This window comes from Pundamilia nyererei, unplaced genomic scaffold (genome assembly GCF_000239375.1).
Source record: "Pundamilia nyererei isolate P.nyererei 1_Seehausen unplaced genomic scaffold, PunNye1.0 scaffold00112, whole genome shotgun sequence".
Lineage (NCBI taxonomy): Eukaryota > Metazoa > Chordata > Actinopteri > Cichliformes > Cichlidae > Pundamilia > Pundamilia nyererei.
The window spans coordinates 417,167-435,863 of NW_005187513.1; the positions used below are offsets into that span (position 1 = coordinate 417,167).

The window sequence follows — 18,697 nt, forward strand, 5'->3', positions numbered from 1 at the left end:
TCATTTTTCTCTATTTGGCCTTTTTTAAAATTTCGTTTAGACTTTTTGCTTTTAATTCAGCTTAGTTTCAACTACTTTCCAGAGTGTGTTTGCTCTAGTTTTTGAAAATGTTTCGTTTTTGTTTCATTCTTCATTAATAAATATTATATGGAGGGAAATTTTTTCTAGCAGAATTTAGGAAAATCAGTGCAAGTACTACAATAAAAACAGAACTTTTTGAAAGCAATTGACTACGTCTTGTAGACATCCAAGGTTACATAAGGGCAGTTAAATAAAATTTCTTATTTACCAAAGTAGCAAAAACTAAAACTAAGGATGTGTGTGTGTGCATGTATATATATAGTTTAAATGTTATTTCCCAACTAGTTTTAGTTTTTATTTTAGATTTAGTTAAGTCAGTTTTATATATATATATGTGCTTTAACCATGGTGATTTTTGCAGTAGGAGTAAGATGAGAGTGTGAGTGCATCAGGGATCTGTTCTCAGCCCCTTCTTGTTTGCAGACTGACAGTTGAGGTCAGGCAGGAGTCTCTGTGGCCTTTGATGTTCATAAACAACACTAATCTTTACAAAGAGTAGGGAGCAGGTGGAAGAGAGCCTGGAAAGGTGTGCACTCGAGAGATGAGGAATGAAAGACGGTTGAAACAAGACAGAATACATGCAGTGAAGCAAGAAGTAGTGGTAGTGAAGGTCGACGAGTTTGACTACCTAAAGAGGCGTGACCTGCTACGATGCATAGTTTGGAGATGGTGGCACTGACAAAATGACAGGAGGCTGAGCTGAAGATGTCAAGATGTTCACTGGGAGTGACCAGGATGGACAAGATGAGTACATCAGAGTGGTAGGGAGACAGTTATAGTCGAGATGGTTTGGGCACGTGCAAAGAAGAGCGGGTAGATACACTGGACAAAGGATGTTGAATATAGAGACGGCAGGCAGGAGGGAAAGTCACAAATCACACAAATTAAAAGAAAAAAAAAAAAAGGAAACAGAAAACCTATATACATAAACCCTGATTTACATTTAATTATTTTCAGGAAGTAGTGACTGGCGAATTGCACGTCAAGGCCCATTTTATTGATAGTTTCAAAGAAAGGAAATGGCAGGTAAAATGTATAACAATGACATGTATTCATCTTATCTTTTATAATCAACAAACTTATTTTTGACATCTGCAGTTTTGTACTCGCATGTAAAAATAGCAGCAAGTTCATTCAGAACCTTTGAAATGACAGCTGACATCAATTTGTCTCTATTTGGAAAAAACTTTTTAATTACCATGAAATAAATTTAAATAAAGAATTTGAAAGCTTACCAAAACATATTTAACAAGACCAAATTAGCAACCTTGACAAAGGTTTAATAAATCAAACCAATAACAAATATAGGCCACAAATAATCATTAAACAGGGAAAGACAACTAAATGTAGACTGAAAGATACCCATCTATAGGTCGAATGCCAAACCCACTGATTATAGCCAAAGCTGCTACACAAGAAACACAGACCAGATTTTAAACTCTGCTGAATCAGCTGCTTGTGCCATTCACCCAAAACTTAAAGTTCAGATGCGTTACAATGAACAAAAGCTGTGAAAAAGCACTGGTTAAATAACAAACGGCATAGCAGAGGGAACATTAACAACTTGAAATAGAAATGAACTTTCTTTCAAGGGTATTCTGTCATTCCCTGTCATCTATTATACCTGGGTAATAAGTTGCATTGTATTTCTCTCTACATTTAAATGATTAGGTCATTTGAACGTGTATAAATTCCTGAAAAGAGAACATTGGCAGAAAGGGACAACTCCAAAAACAAATCAATGATGCAGTATAATTAACTGCGATTTTCAAAAAGGATCCAACACAGACTTGAAAATGCATTCATAAAAGTGGAAAGATCATGAGTTTGCAACCGAGTGACAAAAGCAATCAAGCATTGCCTAACAGCTGAACTGTGCATAAAGGAGTGAATAAAATAAACCCTTTTATTGAGAGCTAACTGGCTATTCTGACTTTATTAAACCCAAGAAAATGCACTGGAGGTTATGCAAGTTATTATCCAATAAAAAAAGAAGAAGAAAAAAAACAGGCTGGAGGCTCGCTTCATCATCGCCCTGCATAACCTCTCCTTCAGCCTACCTATAGCTGGCGTAATGAAGATTCAAACTGCACAACGTGCATATGAAAGTTTAGGGTAAAGACAACACGTGACATTTATGACAACTGGCACAGTGGAGAAAGCAAAGGCTGACAATTTCATAAAGTCTCTGCCCAACTATCTATTTGGTGCACCAAGTAGACGGATAAGGACAAAAACACTTAATCAAACTACCCCTCCACTCTTCTTGCTGCTGAGGACGTTGACACTACCGCACGTGTCCAGGGTGAGGAGGTTTTGGTCAAACATTTCAAGGCCTCCGAGATGAAAAGACGAGGATGAAAACATGACGTCGCCACTCAAGAGGACCTCTGCTCAAAAATGAAGTAGCGATACACGATACCAATAACAACAACAGCAACAGCAGGTAACAACCAAATGGCCCAGGAGCTGCTGAAAAAAAAAAATTACACAAACGTTAATTTGAAAACATTTTCATTTATACAGATATAAGGTGTCATTGCACTCGCCCCTCTGAAACAGTACAAAGAGAGCCTGAGACACATTCATCAGAATGACTAACCTGCTCCCCTCAGACTTTGCGACTTCTGCTTTCTACAGCACAAAATTGAAAAAAGGAGAAACACAAGTTGTGGAACAATGTGGAAAAGTCCAAATACAGTATCGTTTCATGGTGCATGGAACAGCCAATTTACCTTTGCAGTGTCCTTTTTTCTGTCATCCTATGAAGGAAAACAAAAGAAATCATATGATCGTTTTGTGATGCTGAGTAGAATTAAATAAATAAATACTAAAATTTATGTAACCATCAAGTGGGACTGGTGAAAGAACCAGAAGGCTAATTATCCCTCAAACATTCATTGATTTGTTGCAAGTGGAATCCACCAATTAAAAGTGATAATTTGAATACGGTTTGTGTGGTGTGCTGCCAGTTTCTATTAAAAGACAAAGAAACCAGCTCAGCGATTTTAATTATGTGGGAACCTAAGCAAAAGTCATCTGAACAGGAAGACAGCAGGAAACTTTCTTCAAACTCTGCAACTTCCTGTTGCACTGGAATGTTCATCTGGAGATAAGCTGGATTCATTTGCAGCAGTCCAAATTAAACAATTAATCACATGAACTGGACATCTTCCTATTTTTATTTTTGCAAGGCAGACTAGTCTTTTTTTTCTACAGCCATTTTCTTGTGGCGTTAAAATGAGCAGCTCACACAAACTGTTTTGTAAAAGACCCATAAAGATTGATTTTACAAATAGTTTTCACATTTGAAGTCTAAAGAGACTTTATATGTGAAAGCACTGGATTTGTCTAACTGAAACTGCTGGAGATTCATTAGCACTCAGTGGAAGCACAGTGGATAAACAACAGTATGAACAGAAAATCTATCATCTAATGGTATAATTATGGTAAATTAGTCAATTTAACCATGTTTTAAAGTATATTATAAATAATTGTGAAACTGTTGGGTGTATAATAGAGTGGCTGATAAGCTACACTAAATTTCCAACAAGCATAACATAAAATATTGTTACTCATGTTTAATTGGATAATATTTTTATTGTATTTTTCTGATGCTTTTTACATTTATGCTGTGATCTCTCTAGTTTCAGTATTTCTTTATGCTCAAATTGCTCAAAACCAAATTACTGCCTCACAGGAAACAGAAAATGTGAACATTAGACTGAATGTGATATAGGAACTTAAATAGAGAGCTACTGCTCATGTGATAGACTTGGTAACAAATCAGTTTCCACCCACTTTTACGTCATCTTATACACGACACCATCTGGAGGTGACTCCAAACAACTTAGGTGCAAATGACTCAATCTTGTGACATTATTTAGTTACTCTGTTTGATTTGGAAGGGTTTAGGCAACAATAATAACAAAGACATAATAATAAAGACATTTAACTTCAGTAATTGAAAGATTGGTTTAGACGTGTGAAAGAAACACTACAGGCAGACAGGCAGTCTTTCCTCCTTACCTCGTGAAGCTCCCCAATGTAATACTGCTGGAGCATCTCCCTGGCATCCGAGGAGTGACCCACATCCTCGAAGCTCTCTGTGGCATCTGCACCCGCCTGCTCCAGTAAAACCTCCTCACCTCCTGGATGCTAAAATCAAAAGTGGTTGACCTGGTTACTCTGAAGCACCTGACATGCACAACTGTTTTAGTATACTTGTTTAAGTTATGAATAATGACAGTATTACAACTGAAATCACAGACAAAACAGTGAAATGCACTAATATTATAGTCTTCCAGTGTTGGAATGCATACATGGTTGGAAAAGACGCACCCCGGGACATTCTCAGCCATTAGCTGGCATTCCCAGACCTCAACTCAACATTACTTACAGAAATTACAAGAACATATTAGAGTGAGTTTTCAAGATTGTTACAACTATTTAAACTCTATTTTCTGTAATTTACAAACCTGCACCTACTCCCCATTTTACTATCAAAATACAAAGATTGAGGGGTAGCTATAGACGTTTGCACAGTACTGTTCAAAGACGTACCACTCTAGGAACTAATTTTGTTACTTAAGCAAAAAGGTTTTTTGTTTGTTTGTTTGTTTGTTTTTTACACAACATGCAACTTTTAACTTCCAGAGTTTTTACACATTTTAGCCAGATAAAGGATTTTATCACAACCAGCCCACTGATTTATAAATCACATTTTTATCAGCTGTGTTTATAAAGCTATAAACATTCAGCCCAAATCGTCTGAAGAACTATCATCGGACAGGGCTAGCTACTACTTGTTAACCAAACTTAGCTAATCTATCCTACAACATTTGGACACCCTTGCAGAAGAAATGATAAAACAATAAGAAGGTTCTTTAAAGTAGGCCAGTCGTAATTGTAGATTATTTATACTGGCGGTTTTGAGTTTAGGATTGGGTCGTTAGCAGCAAATTAGCCGAAGACAATTTGCAAAGCTTACACGTCAACACGTAACGATAAGGATCACGCTCATCCTGCACTTCCAGGAAGCCCAGACAAATGGCAAAACCAAGGGGTTCACGAAGAAGAATTAATAACGACTACTTTAATGACAAAGCATGAGCTACTAGTCAACAGAAAGTCTTTCTTACCTCTTCAAGGAAACTTGAAATGTCATATACTTTATCGTGGATGATAAGCCATGTGTCGTTGCTCATATTATGTACTCTTACGTCTTCTAACGTGTAACATTTTACGCCATCGTCTACTGTTTCGCAATTTTGCTCAACACTGGAGTTACCAGCTTCACTATTCGCGTTAGTGAGATTTTCTTTATTTTCCAATCCCATTGTAACGTCAGTGCGACTGAGCGACTAGCTAACCTTAGCTTCTCTTAAACCTTAGCTATGGACGTAAAGATGGCTATAGCTATGTGTGCTGTTTGATTAGGCTCGAAAAGCCCCTGATAACACCGCAGGAAAAAAAAGTTAAAAGAAACACAATTTCAGTGCTGAGCAATTATATGTTACGAAAGCATTAGATACCCTAAACCGGTATCAGCAGACATGTGAAACGAACCAATGCCACCGTGTGTTGTTTGACCGTCGGGGCAGTAACCAAAGAAACTGTCACTTTCTCAGCAGTGACCAATCAGGTCGCCCAACTGATGATCACGAGACCATGGCACAAGCCAAGGTTGTCAAGTGTGCGCTGTCATTGTGCATGTAAGGGACTCCGGTGACATAACATGTGTTTTACCCATTTTATCTGCGCTTAGATAACACTTTCTTTGTCCCTGTAAATACTGCAGACATTTTTTTTTTTCAAAAAGATTTTATTTCATTTCCAAAGTTCCTTGGCAGGTTTATACTCCTTGGTACTCTCTGAATATGAATTTTTATATTTGGTATTTTTCCTAATTCTTTTCTGTTTTTTTAAAAACCCGGATACAACCCACAGCGACACTATGTTATCTGCCTGTTGATAAACCCTGTGAAGCACATACTGATAGATCACCCACAGTGTGCTTGTTAACCCTTTTTTGGGACACTTGTCTTAGGTCAAATCTTAGACATGGGTTTTTACTAAGCTGAAGAAAATCTTTAGCCAAACTAACCCCAAAGTTTCAGTATTTCCACTTATGCCTTTGCATCAAAAACACGTTTGTTGTAGGTTCAAACTTTATCATAATCATTTGTATAGTATTGGACAATGCTCGTCAACACCATAGTTTACTTTTTGGAAATTTTTTGTGCTTTTACCAAAACTCTGCTGTTTATTTTATTGTATCAAGGTACTCTTTTCTATTTTCGTTTCCAAAGTTATTTTTCTACTTCATTTTTCTTGAGATTTACACTCTTTCCTCGCCTGTAACTCTTATTATTATTATAACAAATATATAAATATGGGTAAAGTAAATAAAAGTAAATAAATATTTTTTCGCAATTACATTTTAGAACTGTGGGATGATATGTTTAGATACAGCTCATGTAGAAAATAAATGAAAAGGAACTTCTAGATTAATACGGATACAAGCTTAAAAGGGGGTTAGAAAGAGAAAAAGAAAACAAATGCAGGCCAAAGAAGCTAAAGGGATGTTATGTAACCTTTACTTAATGGGGGCTTAGCACTTTTCTTATTTTTATTTATTTTTTGTTTTTTATTTAAGTGTTTGTGTTATAGTATGTTTCGCATTGAGTACCGCAGCAATTTCCTAACGTTGTAAATCTGCTCAACATCTGGCAATAAACCCTTTTCTGATTCTGAACATAAAATATAGAAAAAAAATATAAGAGATGTAGTAATCACTTCAAACCAGAAGCGGCGCTTTTTCATATGTACGGTTTGGTATCGCCGTACAAAGAAGAAGAAGAAGAAGGATTGTGGGATTGCAATGGCTGCTCCCTCATCTGTAAACATACGCGTTGAGTTTACGAAAACCGATCGTTAATCGTTTTCTCTGACGCCATTAGTGGTGGTTTTGTGATTCATTTTGTGGTCCATAAGTTGGCCCCAGATGTTTACGTTCATGTGAGAGTGTTTGTATTTTACGCTGACAGAAACACGCGGCATTTTTGCGCCTTCTCGTCTGGACACTAGCAGCTCGAAGGCTAGCCGAGGCTAGCCGCTCAGTCTGAGGTATGTGATAGTTTTTTAAATGAAACTCTTACCCACGAGCTCTTTTATGGAGCAATGTTAGCTGCGTAAATATAATGCGTAGAGCTTACGTAAGCATGTTACCAACTACAGCGGAAGCGTTTAGAGCCTCAAGTTAGATTTTGATACTATTAATGTGATAGGTACTAATACATATGTGACTTATTTCCCACCAAAGATTTATTTATTTCATTTTGGATCGGGGTAAAAAGTTATTATTGCTACTTCATATCCTGGAGTTTTTTTTTTTCCAAACATCAGTAGTTGGTCAATAAGTAAATAATTTAAATGTTATTACTCTGTGGTTTGGATTATTGATTGGAGCCTAGCTTGGACTCTGAGTATGACTGTGAAATGACGGCCTATCGATACAGTGCTGTGAAAAAGTATTTGTCTCCTTCGTGGTAAATATAACCCGAGTAAATACACACGATCGGAGTTGAATCCAATCGAGATGCTTTGCCAGGTGGCTGAATTAAAACAGTTCTGGACAGAAGTGTGTGCACGGTGATTCTTCTGGGATGATGTGAAAGACTCATTAGTAGTTATCACAAGCACTTGAGGCAATTACTTTTTTTTTTTACACAGGACCAGGTTAACTTTTTTCCTTAATAAGTAAAATCATCATTTAAAATGTAGTTTGATGATCTGCAACATAAAAGTGTAATAAATATGCAAAAAAAAAAACCTGAGATAGAATGTAATTATGTTATCAATGGTGATATCACCAGCAAAGATTACTAGCACTCCTCATATCATAACTTCTTCACAGATAATGGATGATGACGTGTCAATGCATAGGCTGGAAGGATCCGATCCGACTGTTCAAGTTGGAGGTCTGATTGTAAAGAAGAAGAGCGCTGCTGCAGAGCCCCATGTATTTCGGGCACCCACTCCACGCACATCTTTACTGGGCTTGGATCTTCTGGCAGCACAGAAAAGGAAGGAGCGTGAGACTAAGGAACAAGCAGATTCTAGCAGTGATGACAGGAGTAGCAAGAAGTCAAAGGTTTCCTCCTACAAAGACTGGGAGGAAGGTAAAAGTGACTCTGGATCTGATGAAGAAGACAGTGATGACAATAGCACTGCTAAAAAAGAGAGGTAAGTGTGAGCACTCTACAAAGAATAGATAGAAAGGTATTCCGTTCATTTTATGAGCTTAAAAAGCTTTCATTGTGGCTTGTGGAAAAAGGTTTTACAATGTGCTGTTTTATAGTTTATTCGTATATGGGATCGTGACTTGAAAATGTTGCAGAGAGCAAAAAGTCATGGTGTACTTGACTGAGGAATTCTCATCAGAAATGCTATAATGTAATTGAGAATCTTTTATTTTTGTCTCGCTAGCAGGAAGTATCGTGTGACTGGTTCAGAGACGCCCTCAAACCCTGGAGGGGTCAGCGAAGAGTTCAGACGCAGACACCAGCAGAGGGAGAAGGAGAGGCGCGAGCATGGAGTCTATGCCTCCTCTAAAGAGGACAGAAACAGAGAGAGAGACCGAGAAAGGAGTAGAGATAAGGGCAGAGACCGACGCAGTGAAAGAGGTGACTCCATAAATCATTTGGTTTTCTAATAGTCATTAAAATTGACTTTTGGTTTTAGTCCATCTATCATGATTTTAGTGTGATATTTTTTTTTCCTTTTTTTAGTATTTGTAAGAAAGAACCACTCAAAACTCTGGATATTCCATTGTTTTTTTGGTTTGTTTTTTTGTTTCAACGTTGTAGATCAGGTGATAATGAAAGCAAATATTAGATCAGTTGAGGATGCTGAGATTCCTTTGCTTTTGTCTGTTAGATGACCGCGAGAGCGGCTATAGCCGTGGCAGCAGCAGCAGTCGGTCGGAGCGTTGGGAGCGCAGTGAGAGGAGTGAACGCTCACAGAGGGATGGGTGGTCCGATCGCATCAGCCGGGGCAGTAAGAGAGATGAACCCCAAACTCCACAGAGTCGTCCCAGAGGTTGTTTTGCTTTTATTTGAATTTGTTTTATTGCCATGTACAAAATGTTGTGTATTCAACTTGATCACTTACCTTCTTTTGTTTTTACATAGATTCTTTCACTCCCTCCCGCTCCAACTGGGATGAGGATGACAGTGGTTTTGGCAGCTCAAGGCATTCCCAGTGGGAATCTCCTTCCCCTGCCCCGTCTCACAGAGAGTCCGACCGCTCGGAAAGAAGCCAACGCTCTGGCCGAGAAAGTGAGAGAAGGGACAGGTGAGCAACTGTCGTGTATTGTAGCTTACATTTTTGTGACTCAGGACCTGTAATTTTTATTTCTTTCTTTGTACTGATCAAAACTGATATTATATATGTGACCCCACACAGAATACAATATATTGAATTGCATTTAGAATTATCTTCAGCTCTAAATGTTATCTGGCAGCATGGCTATTTGTATTTTATAAAAAATAGAATTCGCAGCTCTTTGCTGCGTATCACCAAGTGTTATGATCATACTGTTATCATCAGTTTCTTAGAGGCTTTTGTAAATATGATTGCACTTTGTGTGAAATGCTTAACTGCCACTCGATGCTAACATCATTTATTTGCTTTTAGATCAGTTAGATCAGGTCGTTATCCTGACGACACGCCCCTGCCTACCCCATCCTATAAGTATAATGAATGGGCCAATGACCGAAAGCATTTGGGGTCCACACCTCGTTTATCACAAGGAAAAGGTACTGTTAAAAAATTGAACCTTCATTCAACATTTATAGTATGCCGGAGAAATTTAATTTCTTTGTCTTTTCTTCAGGGAGGAAAGAAGAAGGTGGTGCAGGAATTATGTTTGATAATGAGGACGAGAAAGAACAGTGGGAGGAAGACCAGAAGGTGAGTACAAAATTATCACTCCTTCATACCTCATACATAAGCATTTTTTTTTCTGTTATCTGATTATTTAACTGAAATTACAGCAAGCTGACAGAGACTGGTACATGATGGATGAAGGCTATGATGAGTTCCACAACCCTTTCACTTCCACCTCTGACGACTACATAAAGAAGAGAGAGCAGATACTTCAGAAGCAGACTCAAAAAAGAATATCTGCCCAGAAACGACAGATCAATGAGGTACAACCATTCTGCTTCAATATTTACCAAAATCAGAACTGTACACCTGCATGCAGTGGCAAATCTTCTGTGTATCTGCATACATGACTTGCAGCTGCATGCAGGTGACCTTTGTGTGTGTGCATGTCTTTTAATAATAGTAATAATAATAATAATAATACATTTTATTTAAAAGCGCCTTTCAGAACACTCAAGGACGCAGAATAATAAAAGCAACATAAAAGCAAGCAGTTTACACAATCATAAAAGAATAAGCGATAAAACAAATTTCAAATAGCAGAGTGGAGAGGTTATGTGGAATAAGCTATTTTGAACAAATGAGTTTTGAGTTGGGTCTTAAAGAGAGAGATGGAAGAGATATTTCCAGAGTCGAGGAGCAGAGCAGCTGAAAGCCCTGCTCCCCATGGTGGCAAGACGGGGGGAAGGGACAGAGCGAGAAAGGGAAGAAGAAGGTCTAAGACACCGAGATGGGGCTGTGATCTTGTGTGGGCATACCTTTGTAAGAGGCTGTGATTCTTGTTAAAGGATAACGAACGGTGGGAGACCAATCGAATGCTGACCAGTGGTGTGGTGCAAAGGTTGGAAGTGGATGAAGATTTTGAGGAGGACAATGCCGCCAAGGTTCACCTGCTGGTTCATAACCTGGTCCCTCCCTTCCTGGATGGAAGAATAGTCTTCACTAAACAGGTAAAGCCTCTCATCATTAACATTTCCAATCTCTGAGATGTTATATTTGTCTCATGATTACGCTTGAGGAATTTCTTATCAATGTTAGTGTCAATATGTGCGTGTTTGTCCTCCCGCAGCCAGAACCTGTCATCCCTGTGAAAGATCCTACTTCTGATATGGCCATCATCTCTAGAAAGGGCAGCCAGCTGGTCCGTAAACATCGTGAGCAGAAAGAGCGAAAGAAGGTATGCTGGGCATGCAATTCCACTCAGACAGGTTCACAGAAAAGGATTTAGTGACCCTGCCTCAGACTTCATACTGAGGCTGGTTCAGTCTGAGAATGGTAATGGCATTTAGTGCAATGCACAATATAACTTAGTGTGCAAAAGTATGTAAAGCTGCTGCAGGATTCCTTGCCCTTTTGAACACTGAAGACATTTCTTTATAACTGGCTTTGGTTTTGGGATTGTTGTGTCATGCTGCAGAATGAACGTGGGACTAAGGGGACACCTGCCTCATGGAATTACAAAATAAAGACTCTAGACATCTAAAATGCCTGAAAGTGTTTCACAGTAGATATATTATATAATAACAATAACAGATCTATGATCATATTACAGATTCCTGATTGTAATAATGTAATCTGTTAAATGCCCTATTGTGCAAGCTGTCATATACATTGTGTAGTTTGGTATTGCACAGTTGTGTAGGAAGCCACATACGATCCAAATCTCCAACAAATGAAATTAATATGTAAATAAATTGTGATAGGCTTACGAACGCATGTCTTATGCTACTGTTGTCCAACATTCCTTCATTAAATGAATAATCACAATATTTTAATCCGTGTCGGTGTGAGGAATAAATCATTAATGAGGCAAAACTATTGGATGACTCTGACACCAGATGCTGTGTTCACTCTTTTTCTGATCTGAATGTGTGTACCTGCCCTTAATTATGTTTTCAGGCACAGCACAAACACTGGGAATTGGCGGGCACCAAGTTGGGGGATATCATGGGTATTAAGAAGACAGAGGATGAAGACATGCCAGGGGGCAAAGCTGTAGGAGAGGACGGCAAAGTAGATTACAGGTGAGCTGACAGACATTTTCTCTATTAATAATCTGGCTTGTAGCATTGAAGTCTAGTGTTTGTCTGATCTACTGTATTCACTTTTTTGTTGTTTGCTTTACAGAGCAGAGCAAAAATTTGCAGACCACATGAAAGAGAAGAGCGAGGCCAGCAGTGAATTTGCTAAGAAGAAGAGCATTCTGGAGCAGAGACAGTACCTGCCTATCTTTGCAGTCAGACAGCAGCTTCTGAATATCATAAGGTATTGATACCAAGACTATGTTGATTGTTCTCCACCTTTAAAATGTGTTTGACATTAAAAGACAGAGGGATGTGGGTGATTGGCTGTTTGGACAAATATTTGTTTATACTCATCAACTAAGCAGTTCATTTGATTTTCTTACTATTTAATGGATGGTGGAATTAGTCACAAGAAACCCGCATTAAAACTGAGATGAGTTCTTTGAATATAACCTTCAATTTTTAATTGTGTTTACTGCAAACTGCAGGGACAACAGCATAGTGATTGTTGTTGGGGAAACCGGCAGTGGGAAGACCACCCAGCTGACCCAGTACCTGCACGAGGATGGCTACACCAGATACGGCATGGTGGGTTGCACTCAGCCCAGAAGAGTGGCTGCCATGAGCGTGGCCAAGAGAGTCAGCGAGGAGATCGGCACCAACCTCGGAGAGGAGGTAAAGCCAACACACTGGAGCCATCTTGCATATTCTGTGTAACACTGCCATCTAGTGGGCAGGAGGAAAATATCAGGTTTGTTAGCGACCTGGAATGTGGCAGTGAATGAAATAATCAACTTCAAGTGCTGAAAAATAGTAGTAGGTAAAGGGAGAACCTATTTTTTTTAGAGGGTTTAAAATAATTGTGTTTTACTTCTGTCAGTAGGTACTATCTTTGCTTTAATTGCTTCCCCCCTTTCATTTTTATTAAAATGAATATCTGTGCATGTCACACAGGAGTATTGGGTTAGTGGTCATTCTGTCACATTTTTTTTTTCCAGTTTCACTTGATTATTTTGACAATGTTTCCTCTAGGTTGGTTACGCAATCCGATTTGAGGACTGTACATCTGAGAAAACTCTGATAAAGTACATGACAGATGGAATCCTGCTCAGGGAGTCACTGAGGGAGTCGGACCTGGACCACTACAGTGCTGTTATAATGGACGAAGCTCACGAGCGCTCACTGAATACTGACGTGCTGTTCGGTCTGCTGCGTGAGGTCGGTACAACATACTTTTATGAGAAGAATACTCGATGATGTCAAGCAAGCTCTTCACTTCTGTTTGCTTTCCTATCAGGTTGTATCTCGGCGCACCGATTTGAAACTCATAGTTACGTCTGCAACCATGGATTCTGACAAGTTTGCATCATTTTTTGGCAACGTACCTATATTCCATATTCCAGGAAGAACATTTCCAGTTGACATTTTGTTTAGCAAGGTATGTTTATGATTTTATTCCTTATTTCGGGTATAAGAGCCTTTCTGTGAACCTTGTTATCATATGTGTAAATTAGGTTGCCATATTTTTACCTCAACATGAAGCTTTCAGTTTGTGAAATACAACTAGTTCATATATTATCCAAAGTCTGGATGATTTGTTGTGTCTGGTACTTTGTAGACACCTCAGGAGGACTACGTGGAGGCAGCTGTGAAGCAAGCATTGCAGATTCACCTCAGTGGGCTGTTGGGAGACATCCTCATTTTTATGCCTGGGCAAGAGGACATTGAAGTAAGCAACATGACCGTGATATATATATTTCTTGTTTGGTTTGTGTGCTCTCACCAAACTTATTCTAGTTTTAGTAAAAAAAGAGAAAAGCAAAATTTTTGAGAAAACTAACTGAATCAATTTTGTGAACTTGGAAAACTAAACTAACTAAAACAAAATAAAAACATAGAGGAAATATCTTAGTTTTAGGGTCTGGTAAAGTTTTCAGTATTTCCTTGTTATTGCAGGTGACATCGGATCAGATTGTGGAGCGTTTGGAAGACTTGGAAAATGCTCCTGCTCTGGCTGTGCTTCCCATTTACTCTCAGCTTCCATCTGACCTCCAGGCCAAGATCTTCCAGAAGGTTTTTATCACTTGTGAATTAATTTAAATAAACATTTTACGCAAACTAATAACCTTCAGCTGATTCATTTTCTTTCGTCGCTTGCTAGGCTCCAGATGGTGTGAGAAAATGCATAGTCGCTACAAACATCGCAGAGACGTCCCTCACTGTGGATGGCATCATGTTTGTTGTGGATTCAGGCTATTGCAAACTTAAGGTAGCTCAATCCCGCTGAAGATATTTTTATTACTGTACAGTATTTAAGGAAAGTGACACCATTGATATTTACTTCCCTTTTTTTCCCTATTCAAAAGGTTTTTAATCCTCGCATTGGAATGGACGCGCTCCAGGTTTATCCTATTAGCCAAGCTAATGGCAACCAGCGTGCTGGTCGAGCAGGACGTACAGGACCAGGGCAATGTTACAGGTAATATTCAGGCCCTTGTCTGCTTTATGCACACTCGGTATTTGTGCAGACACATTCACATGGCACATTACAGGATTTCTGAGCTGGAATTAGTGCATAGTTTACAGTTTTAGCAGTTTTGTTTTTTTTAACTCAGGCTTTTTCTTGTTTTCAATACTGAAAGTCTCTTGATCCTTTAAGAGGGAAGATATTCTCATTCTGCCTGCTTTAAAACCCTCTCACAGTAACTACGTGCAATCCGGTTCCACATTACAATTGTAAATGTATTTTTGGCTGAATGGCACATATTCAGAAACAAACCACCCGGGGTTAGAGTCAGGCTTTTATTCTGCTCCTGCTTGTCTAAAAAGCTTGCATCATTCTGGTTGAACTGTTAATGTGTTCACAAATTGTGTTCATGTGTGTTGTGGCCATGCCTTCAAGACAGACAGAGGCAGCAAAGGAGGGAGAGTGCCAGAAGCCTAATCTCTGGAGGATTTCATACAGTTTGACTGTTTGTACGGCAGGAAAGGAGATCCTTTTAGAGGTTTTACTTGACCTCTCGCTCTTTGGATATATTATAACTTATTATAACATATTATAGAGACTTGCTGACGTGCCTACACATAGTGAAGCATTTTGTATTTGAAATGAGCTGTGAGGCCCACGTATGCTGAGATAAATCCTACCCACCTGCTCTTAACACACAAGCTCACAAAAATATACAAAGAATCGGTTTTGGAACAGCTTTACACGGCGCAGTCGAGGCGTTTGAGCAGCTGCGGATGTGAGAGCGCACAGAGAGATTCACGGTGATTTACTCAGCTCGTGTGGAGAATTCCCTGTTCAAAGATCCTTTGAGCGTGTGTGGGTGCCTGCAGTAGGCACCCACACACGCTCAAATCCCTCAATGTTCAAATCATCCTGTAATTATAAGCACCTACACCAGACTGCTGTAATTGCTGAAAGAGATACTTTAACCCATGCTCAGGAAGTTTCCCTGAATTCTAACTTATGGAGTTTCCCTTTGCAGTCGTTCTACAGTCGGGTCCATAAATATTTGGATAGTGGCACTTTCTTTGCCTCTGTACATCACCACAGTGGACTTTCAATAAGATAAAATGTAGACTTTTGCTTTAATTCAAAGGGTTTGATAAAAAATTATTGCAATAACTGTTTAGGAATTCGAGACCAAGTTAGAGAATAAGTTCACTGAAAGGAGTATCATGACCGGTTGAGGCCTGTTCCCTCGTGGTTTAACGACTGAAGGATGTTAGGCTGAAAACAAAAAACTAAATAAACCTTTAAGAGACAGCAGAAACTTTAGGAGGGGTCAAATCAACAATTTGCTATGTTCTTAAAAATAATGATTATACTGACCAGGTCAGCAGCTTCACAACATCTAACAAAGTCAAAAACACCATCAAGTAGGTGGGGGTATCAGGAGTTTCCTTGATGAGGTGCAGACCACTGTTTAAAGTCAAGAATGGGAAATCCAGATTAGAGTTTGCCATAAAACATTTAAAAGAGCTCGCACAGTTCTAGGAAAAAAATGTAACCGATAAAAGCAAAATGAACTTGTTCACAAATCATGGGAAGAGAAGGGAAAAGAAGGGAAAAGGAAACATTTTCAAACTGTGTGAAAATGACTGAATTGTAATTGCAGTTCATGTAAAAAAATAAATAATGAAAATCTTCCAAATTAAAGCTGGAAGTCTGCATTTCAGTTATTTGACTGTGTGATTTTTAAAATGGCACGCAGTGGCTTGTTTTACAGTCCAAAAGCTTACGGACCTGACTGTATGCTCCGTACTTTCCTAATGACGCGTGTCCACATAATAAGATGAGCATATTTCATCTTCTCCGTTCAAGCTCTCAGTTTGCTTCAAAAACAAGCAAACCAGTTTGACCGTTACTCTGTGTCTCCTCCGCCCGAACAGGCTGTACACTCAGAGCGCCTTTAAGAACGAGATGCTGACCACCACCATACCAGAGATCCAGAGAACCAACTTGGCCAACGTAGTCCTGCTGTTAAAGTCTCTGGGTGTTCAGGATTTGCTCCTTTTCCACTTCATGGATCCACCACCTGAGGATAACATGCTCAACTCCATGTACCAGCTCTGGATCTTGGGAGCTTTGGACAACACAGGTTTGTGTCTAGTGTCCAACCGGAAATCCTCCCCCCATTTAAATTGATTTCTAGTACGTCGACTTTTTAAAAAAGCGTACAATTATTATATTACAAGTATTATATTTTCCGATTAGTGATGACATAAAATAAAACTAAGTCTAAATGTATTTCTATATCCTCCATCTGTGTTAAATGGACATGTAAAATTATCTACCAAATTTGTTGTAGCAGGCTGGACTTTTCCAGTAGGGCTAAACAATATAAATCATTTTCCTGAAGTGATGACAGAGGATATTGGGTATTTAGGAATTGCATTTCCCCTCTGAGCGCTGCTTTGAGCTGATACATAGTGATTGTGACACCCCAAACAGGCACGAGACCGGCTTCTGTAAAGGATGCTACATTGATAGTGCAGACGCTGCAAACAGGCCTGGAGGAGACAGTTGTGAGGTTTAGCCAGTGGAGTAATTGCCTAGTAACTGATCCTGTGTTTGATTTGACTGGTCGGGTCTCATTTTGGTCTCATCCTTAGCCAGATTCCAGGGGATTTAGGGATTTGGGGATAAGGGGGGACTTTTGATGATTCCCTGTATGGTGTGTTAACAGCAGATTATCTCTGATTAAGGCTTACCTGCCCCAAACTGGCTTCTCTGCTACTCTGCTTTTCCTCCTCGTAAGCTTCTTAGACTCTTTCGTCTAATCATTTAAATCAGAAACTGCAAAGTTTTTTGATCTCACACTCTATTTTTTCCCCTACAAGTATTCTCAGCTGTCAGCAGTTCATTCTACTCTCTCACAGTGAAAGATAAATAAGTGTCACACAATGCTGCCTTCTCCCTTACGCCAGCAGGCTTTTGATGGAAAAGCAGCTTATCCACTCATCTTAATACTTGTCCCTCCTACATTCTTTACATGTCATGTACGTTTATATTGCACACACGCTGAGTTTGTCACGGTGTCCTCTGTCGTCCTTTCAGGAGCTTTGACACCAACGGGACGTCTGATGGTGGAGTTTCCGCTTGACCCCGCCCTCTCTAAGATGCTGATAGTGTCCTGTGACATGGGCTGCAGTGCTGACATTCTCATCATCGTCTCCATGTTGTCTGTGCCAGCTATCTTTTACAGACCTAAGGTACAACTCCTTTTTTTTTTTTTTTTAAGAATGTGATTTGTTGTTTTTTCTCGAAAATAAATATGAGCTCCCGTCACATGACTTCTTGAATGTGAAAAGGTTTGCTCTAAGAAGCAAATGATGACATGAGAATCGCATCAAAAGCCTGACATCTGCACTGTTTTAGTATATTTTGGTCCATATAAAGCCCAGGGAGCTCTTCGGAGTTTAAAAGCTTTCCTTTTTTTCCCTTTCGTATCGTTTCTGCCTCAGACGCGCACTGTTCTGGCTCACTCTTAGCACCCTCATGGCATTATTTTTAGTTGTTGCCTTTTCAGTGGAAAAGCTAATTCACTGTACCAGACAGAAGACAGACACAGTTGGTGACTAGCAGCTTAAAAGTCTGATAATTCCCTCAGGAATTAGTGGAGACTTAAAAAAAAAAAAAACAAAAGTAAAGGAGAAAGTGAAGAAAATGAATGTTGGACTGTGCTACGTGGTGGGGAACATAACTCCATCCAAACAAATTTGACGTATAATATTACGTTTCTGCTACACGCTGGTTAGCTGTTACATTTTTAAACACTAATAAACACTTTTAAATATTAAACTCTGTCTGTGCGATTTTTACAGGGTCGTGAGGAGGAGAGTGACCAGGTGAGGGAGAAGTTCTCAGTCCCCGAGAGTGACCACCTCACCTACCTTAATGTGTACATGCAGTGGAAGAACAACAATTATTCTAGCATCTGGTGCAACGAGCACTTCATCCACACCAAGGCCATGCGCAAGGTCAGACTTGCACTGCTTCACCTATTCTCTCATTCACTTTGCACTTGTAAACTCTGTTACAGTGGGGCAAAAAAGTATTTAGTCAGCCACCGATTGTGCAAGTTCCCCCACTTAAAATGATGACAGAGGTCAGTAATTTGCACCAGAGGTAC

General features: G+C 39.2%; 2 protein-coding genes across 4 annotated transcripts in view; one reads left to right on the top strand and one right to left on the bottom strand.

Moving 5' to 3' along the window:
• Positions 1 to 1,056: 1,056 nt before the first annotated feature.
• Positions 1,057 to 5,732, bottom strand: cyb5b (cytochrome b5 type B). 2 transcript variants are annotated; one of them, XM_005741596.1, is made up of 5 exons: positions 5,223 to 5,732; positions 4,111 to 4,239; positions 2,817 to 2,843; positions 2,684 to 2,715; positions 1,057 to 2,550 (listed from the first exon to the last, which is right to left on the bottom strand). In XM_005741596.1, the coding sequence occupies exons 1-5, from the start codon at positions 5,418 to 5,420 to the stop codon at positions 2,460 to 2,462; spliced, it is 477 nt and encodes a 158-aa protein (XP_005741653.1). In that variant the 5' UTR covers positions 5,421 to 5,732; the 3' UTR covers positions 1,057 to 2,459. The 2 variants fall into 2 exon arrangements, with proteins under 2 accessions (XP_005741653.1, XP_005741652.1); XM_005741595.2 differs by having other exon boundaries at positions 1,057 to 2,553; positions 5,223 to 5,731.
• Positions 5,733 to 6,944: 1,212 nt separating this feature from the next.
• dhx38 (DEAH (Asp-Glu-Ala-His) box polypeptide 38) overlaps positions 6,945 to 18,697 on the top strand; it is a 19,000-nt gene continuing 7,247 nt past the window's right edge. Inside the window, exons 1-22 of one of the 2 annotated variants that reach the window (XM_005741597.1) lie at positions 6,945 to 7,209; positions 8,000 to 8,328; positions 8,572 to 8,768; positions 9,022 to 9,183; positions 9,276 to 9,438; positions 9,781 to 9,902; positions 9,980 to 10,056; positions 10,140 to 10,295; positions 10,821 to 10,982; positions 11,102 to 11,209; positions 11,932 to 12,056; positions 12,160 to 12,297; positions 12,545 to 12,731; positions 13,089 to 13,274; positions 13,354 to 13,494; positions 13,675 to 13,785; positions 14,013 to 14,129; positions 14,218 to 14,325; positions 14,423 to 14,535; positions 16,455 to 16,663; positions 17,623 to 17,777; positions 18,390 to 18,545. In XM_005741597.1, the coding sequence (XP_005741654.1) occupies positions 8,003 to 8,328; positions 8,572 to 8,768; positions 9,022 to 9,183; positions 9,276 to 9,438; positions 9,781 to 9,902; positions 9,980 to 10,056; positions 10,140 to 10,295; positions 10,821 to 10,982; positions 11,102 to 11,209; positions 11,932 to 12,056; positions 12,160 to 12,297; positions 12,545 to 12,731; positions 13,089 to 13,274; positions 13,354 to 13,494; positions 13,675 to 13,785; positions 14,013 to 14,129; positions 14,218 to 14,325; positions 14,423 to 14,535; positions 16,455 to 16,663; positions 17,623 to 17,777; positions 18,390 to 18,545 (3,219 nt within the window). In that variant the 5' untranslated portion in view covers positions 6,945 to 7,209; positions 8,000 to 8,002. The remainder of the gene's footprint in view (positions 7,210 to 7,999; positions 8,329 to 8,571; positions 8,769 to 9,021; positions 9,184 to 9,275; positions 9,439 to 9,780; positions 9,903 to 9,979; positions 10,057 to 10,139; positions 10,296 to 10,820; positions 10,983 to 11,101; positions 11,210 to 11,931; positions 12,057 to 12,159; positions 12,298 to 12,544; positions 12,732 to 13,088; positions 13,275 to 13,353; positions 13,495 to 13,674; positions 13,786 to 14,012; positions 14,130 to 14,217; positions 14,326 to 14,422; positions 14,536 to 16,454; positions 16,664 to 17,622; positions 17,778 to 18,389; positions 18,546 to 18,697) is intronic. The other variant, XM_005741598.1, reaches the window with a different exon arrangement.

Excerpts from the sequence above, each read along its gene's own strand:
- cyb5b (XM_005741595.2), bottom strand. The coding sequence starts at position 5,420 with ATGGGATTGGAAAATAAAGAAAATCTCACTAACGCGAATAGTGAAGCT. Across the intron at positions 2,844-4,110 it reads ACATTGGGGAGCTTCACGAG|GATGACAGAAAAAAGGACAC; the intron begins GTAAGGAGGAAA and ends TTTCCTTCATAG. Across the intron at positions 2,554-2,683 it reads GCAAAGTCTGAGGGGAGCAG|CAGCTCCTGGGCCATTTGGT; the intron begins GTTAGTCATTCT and ends TTTTTTTTTCAG.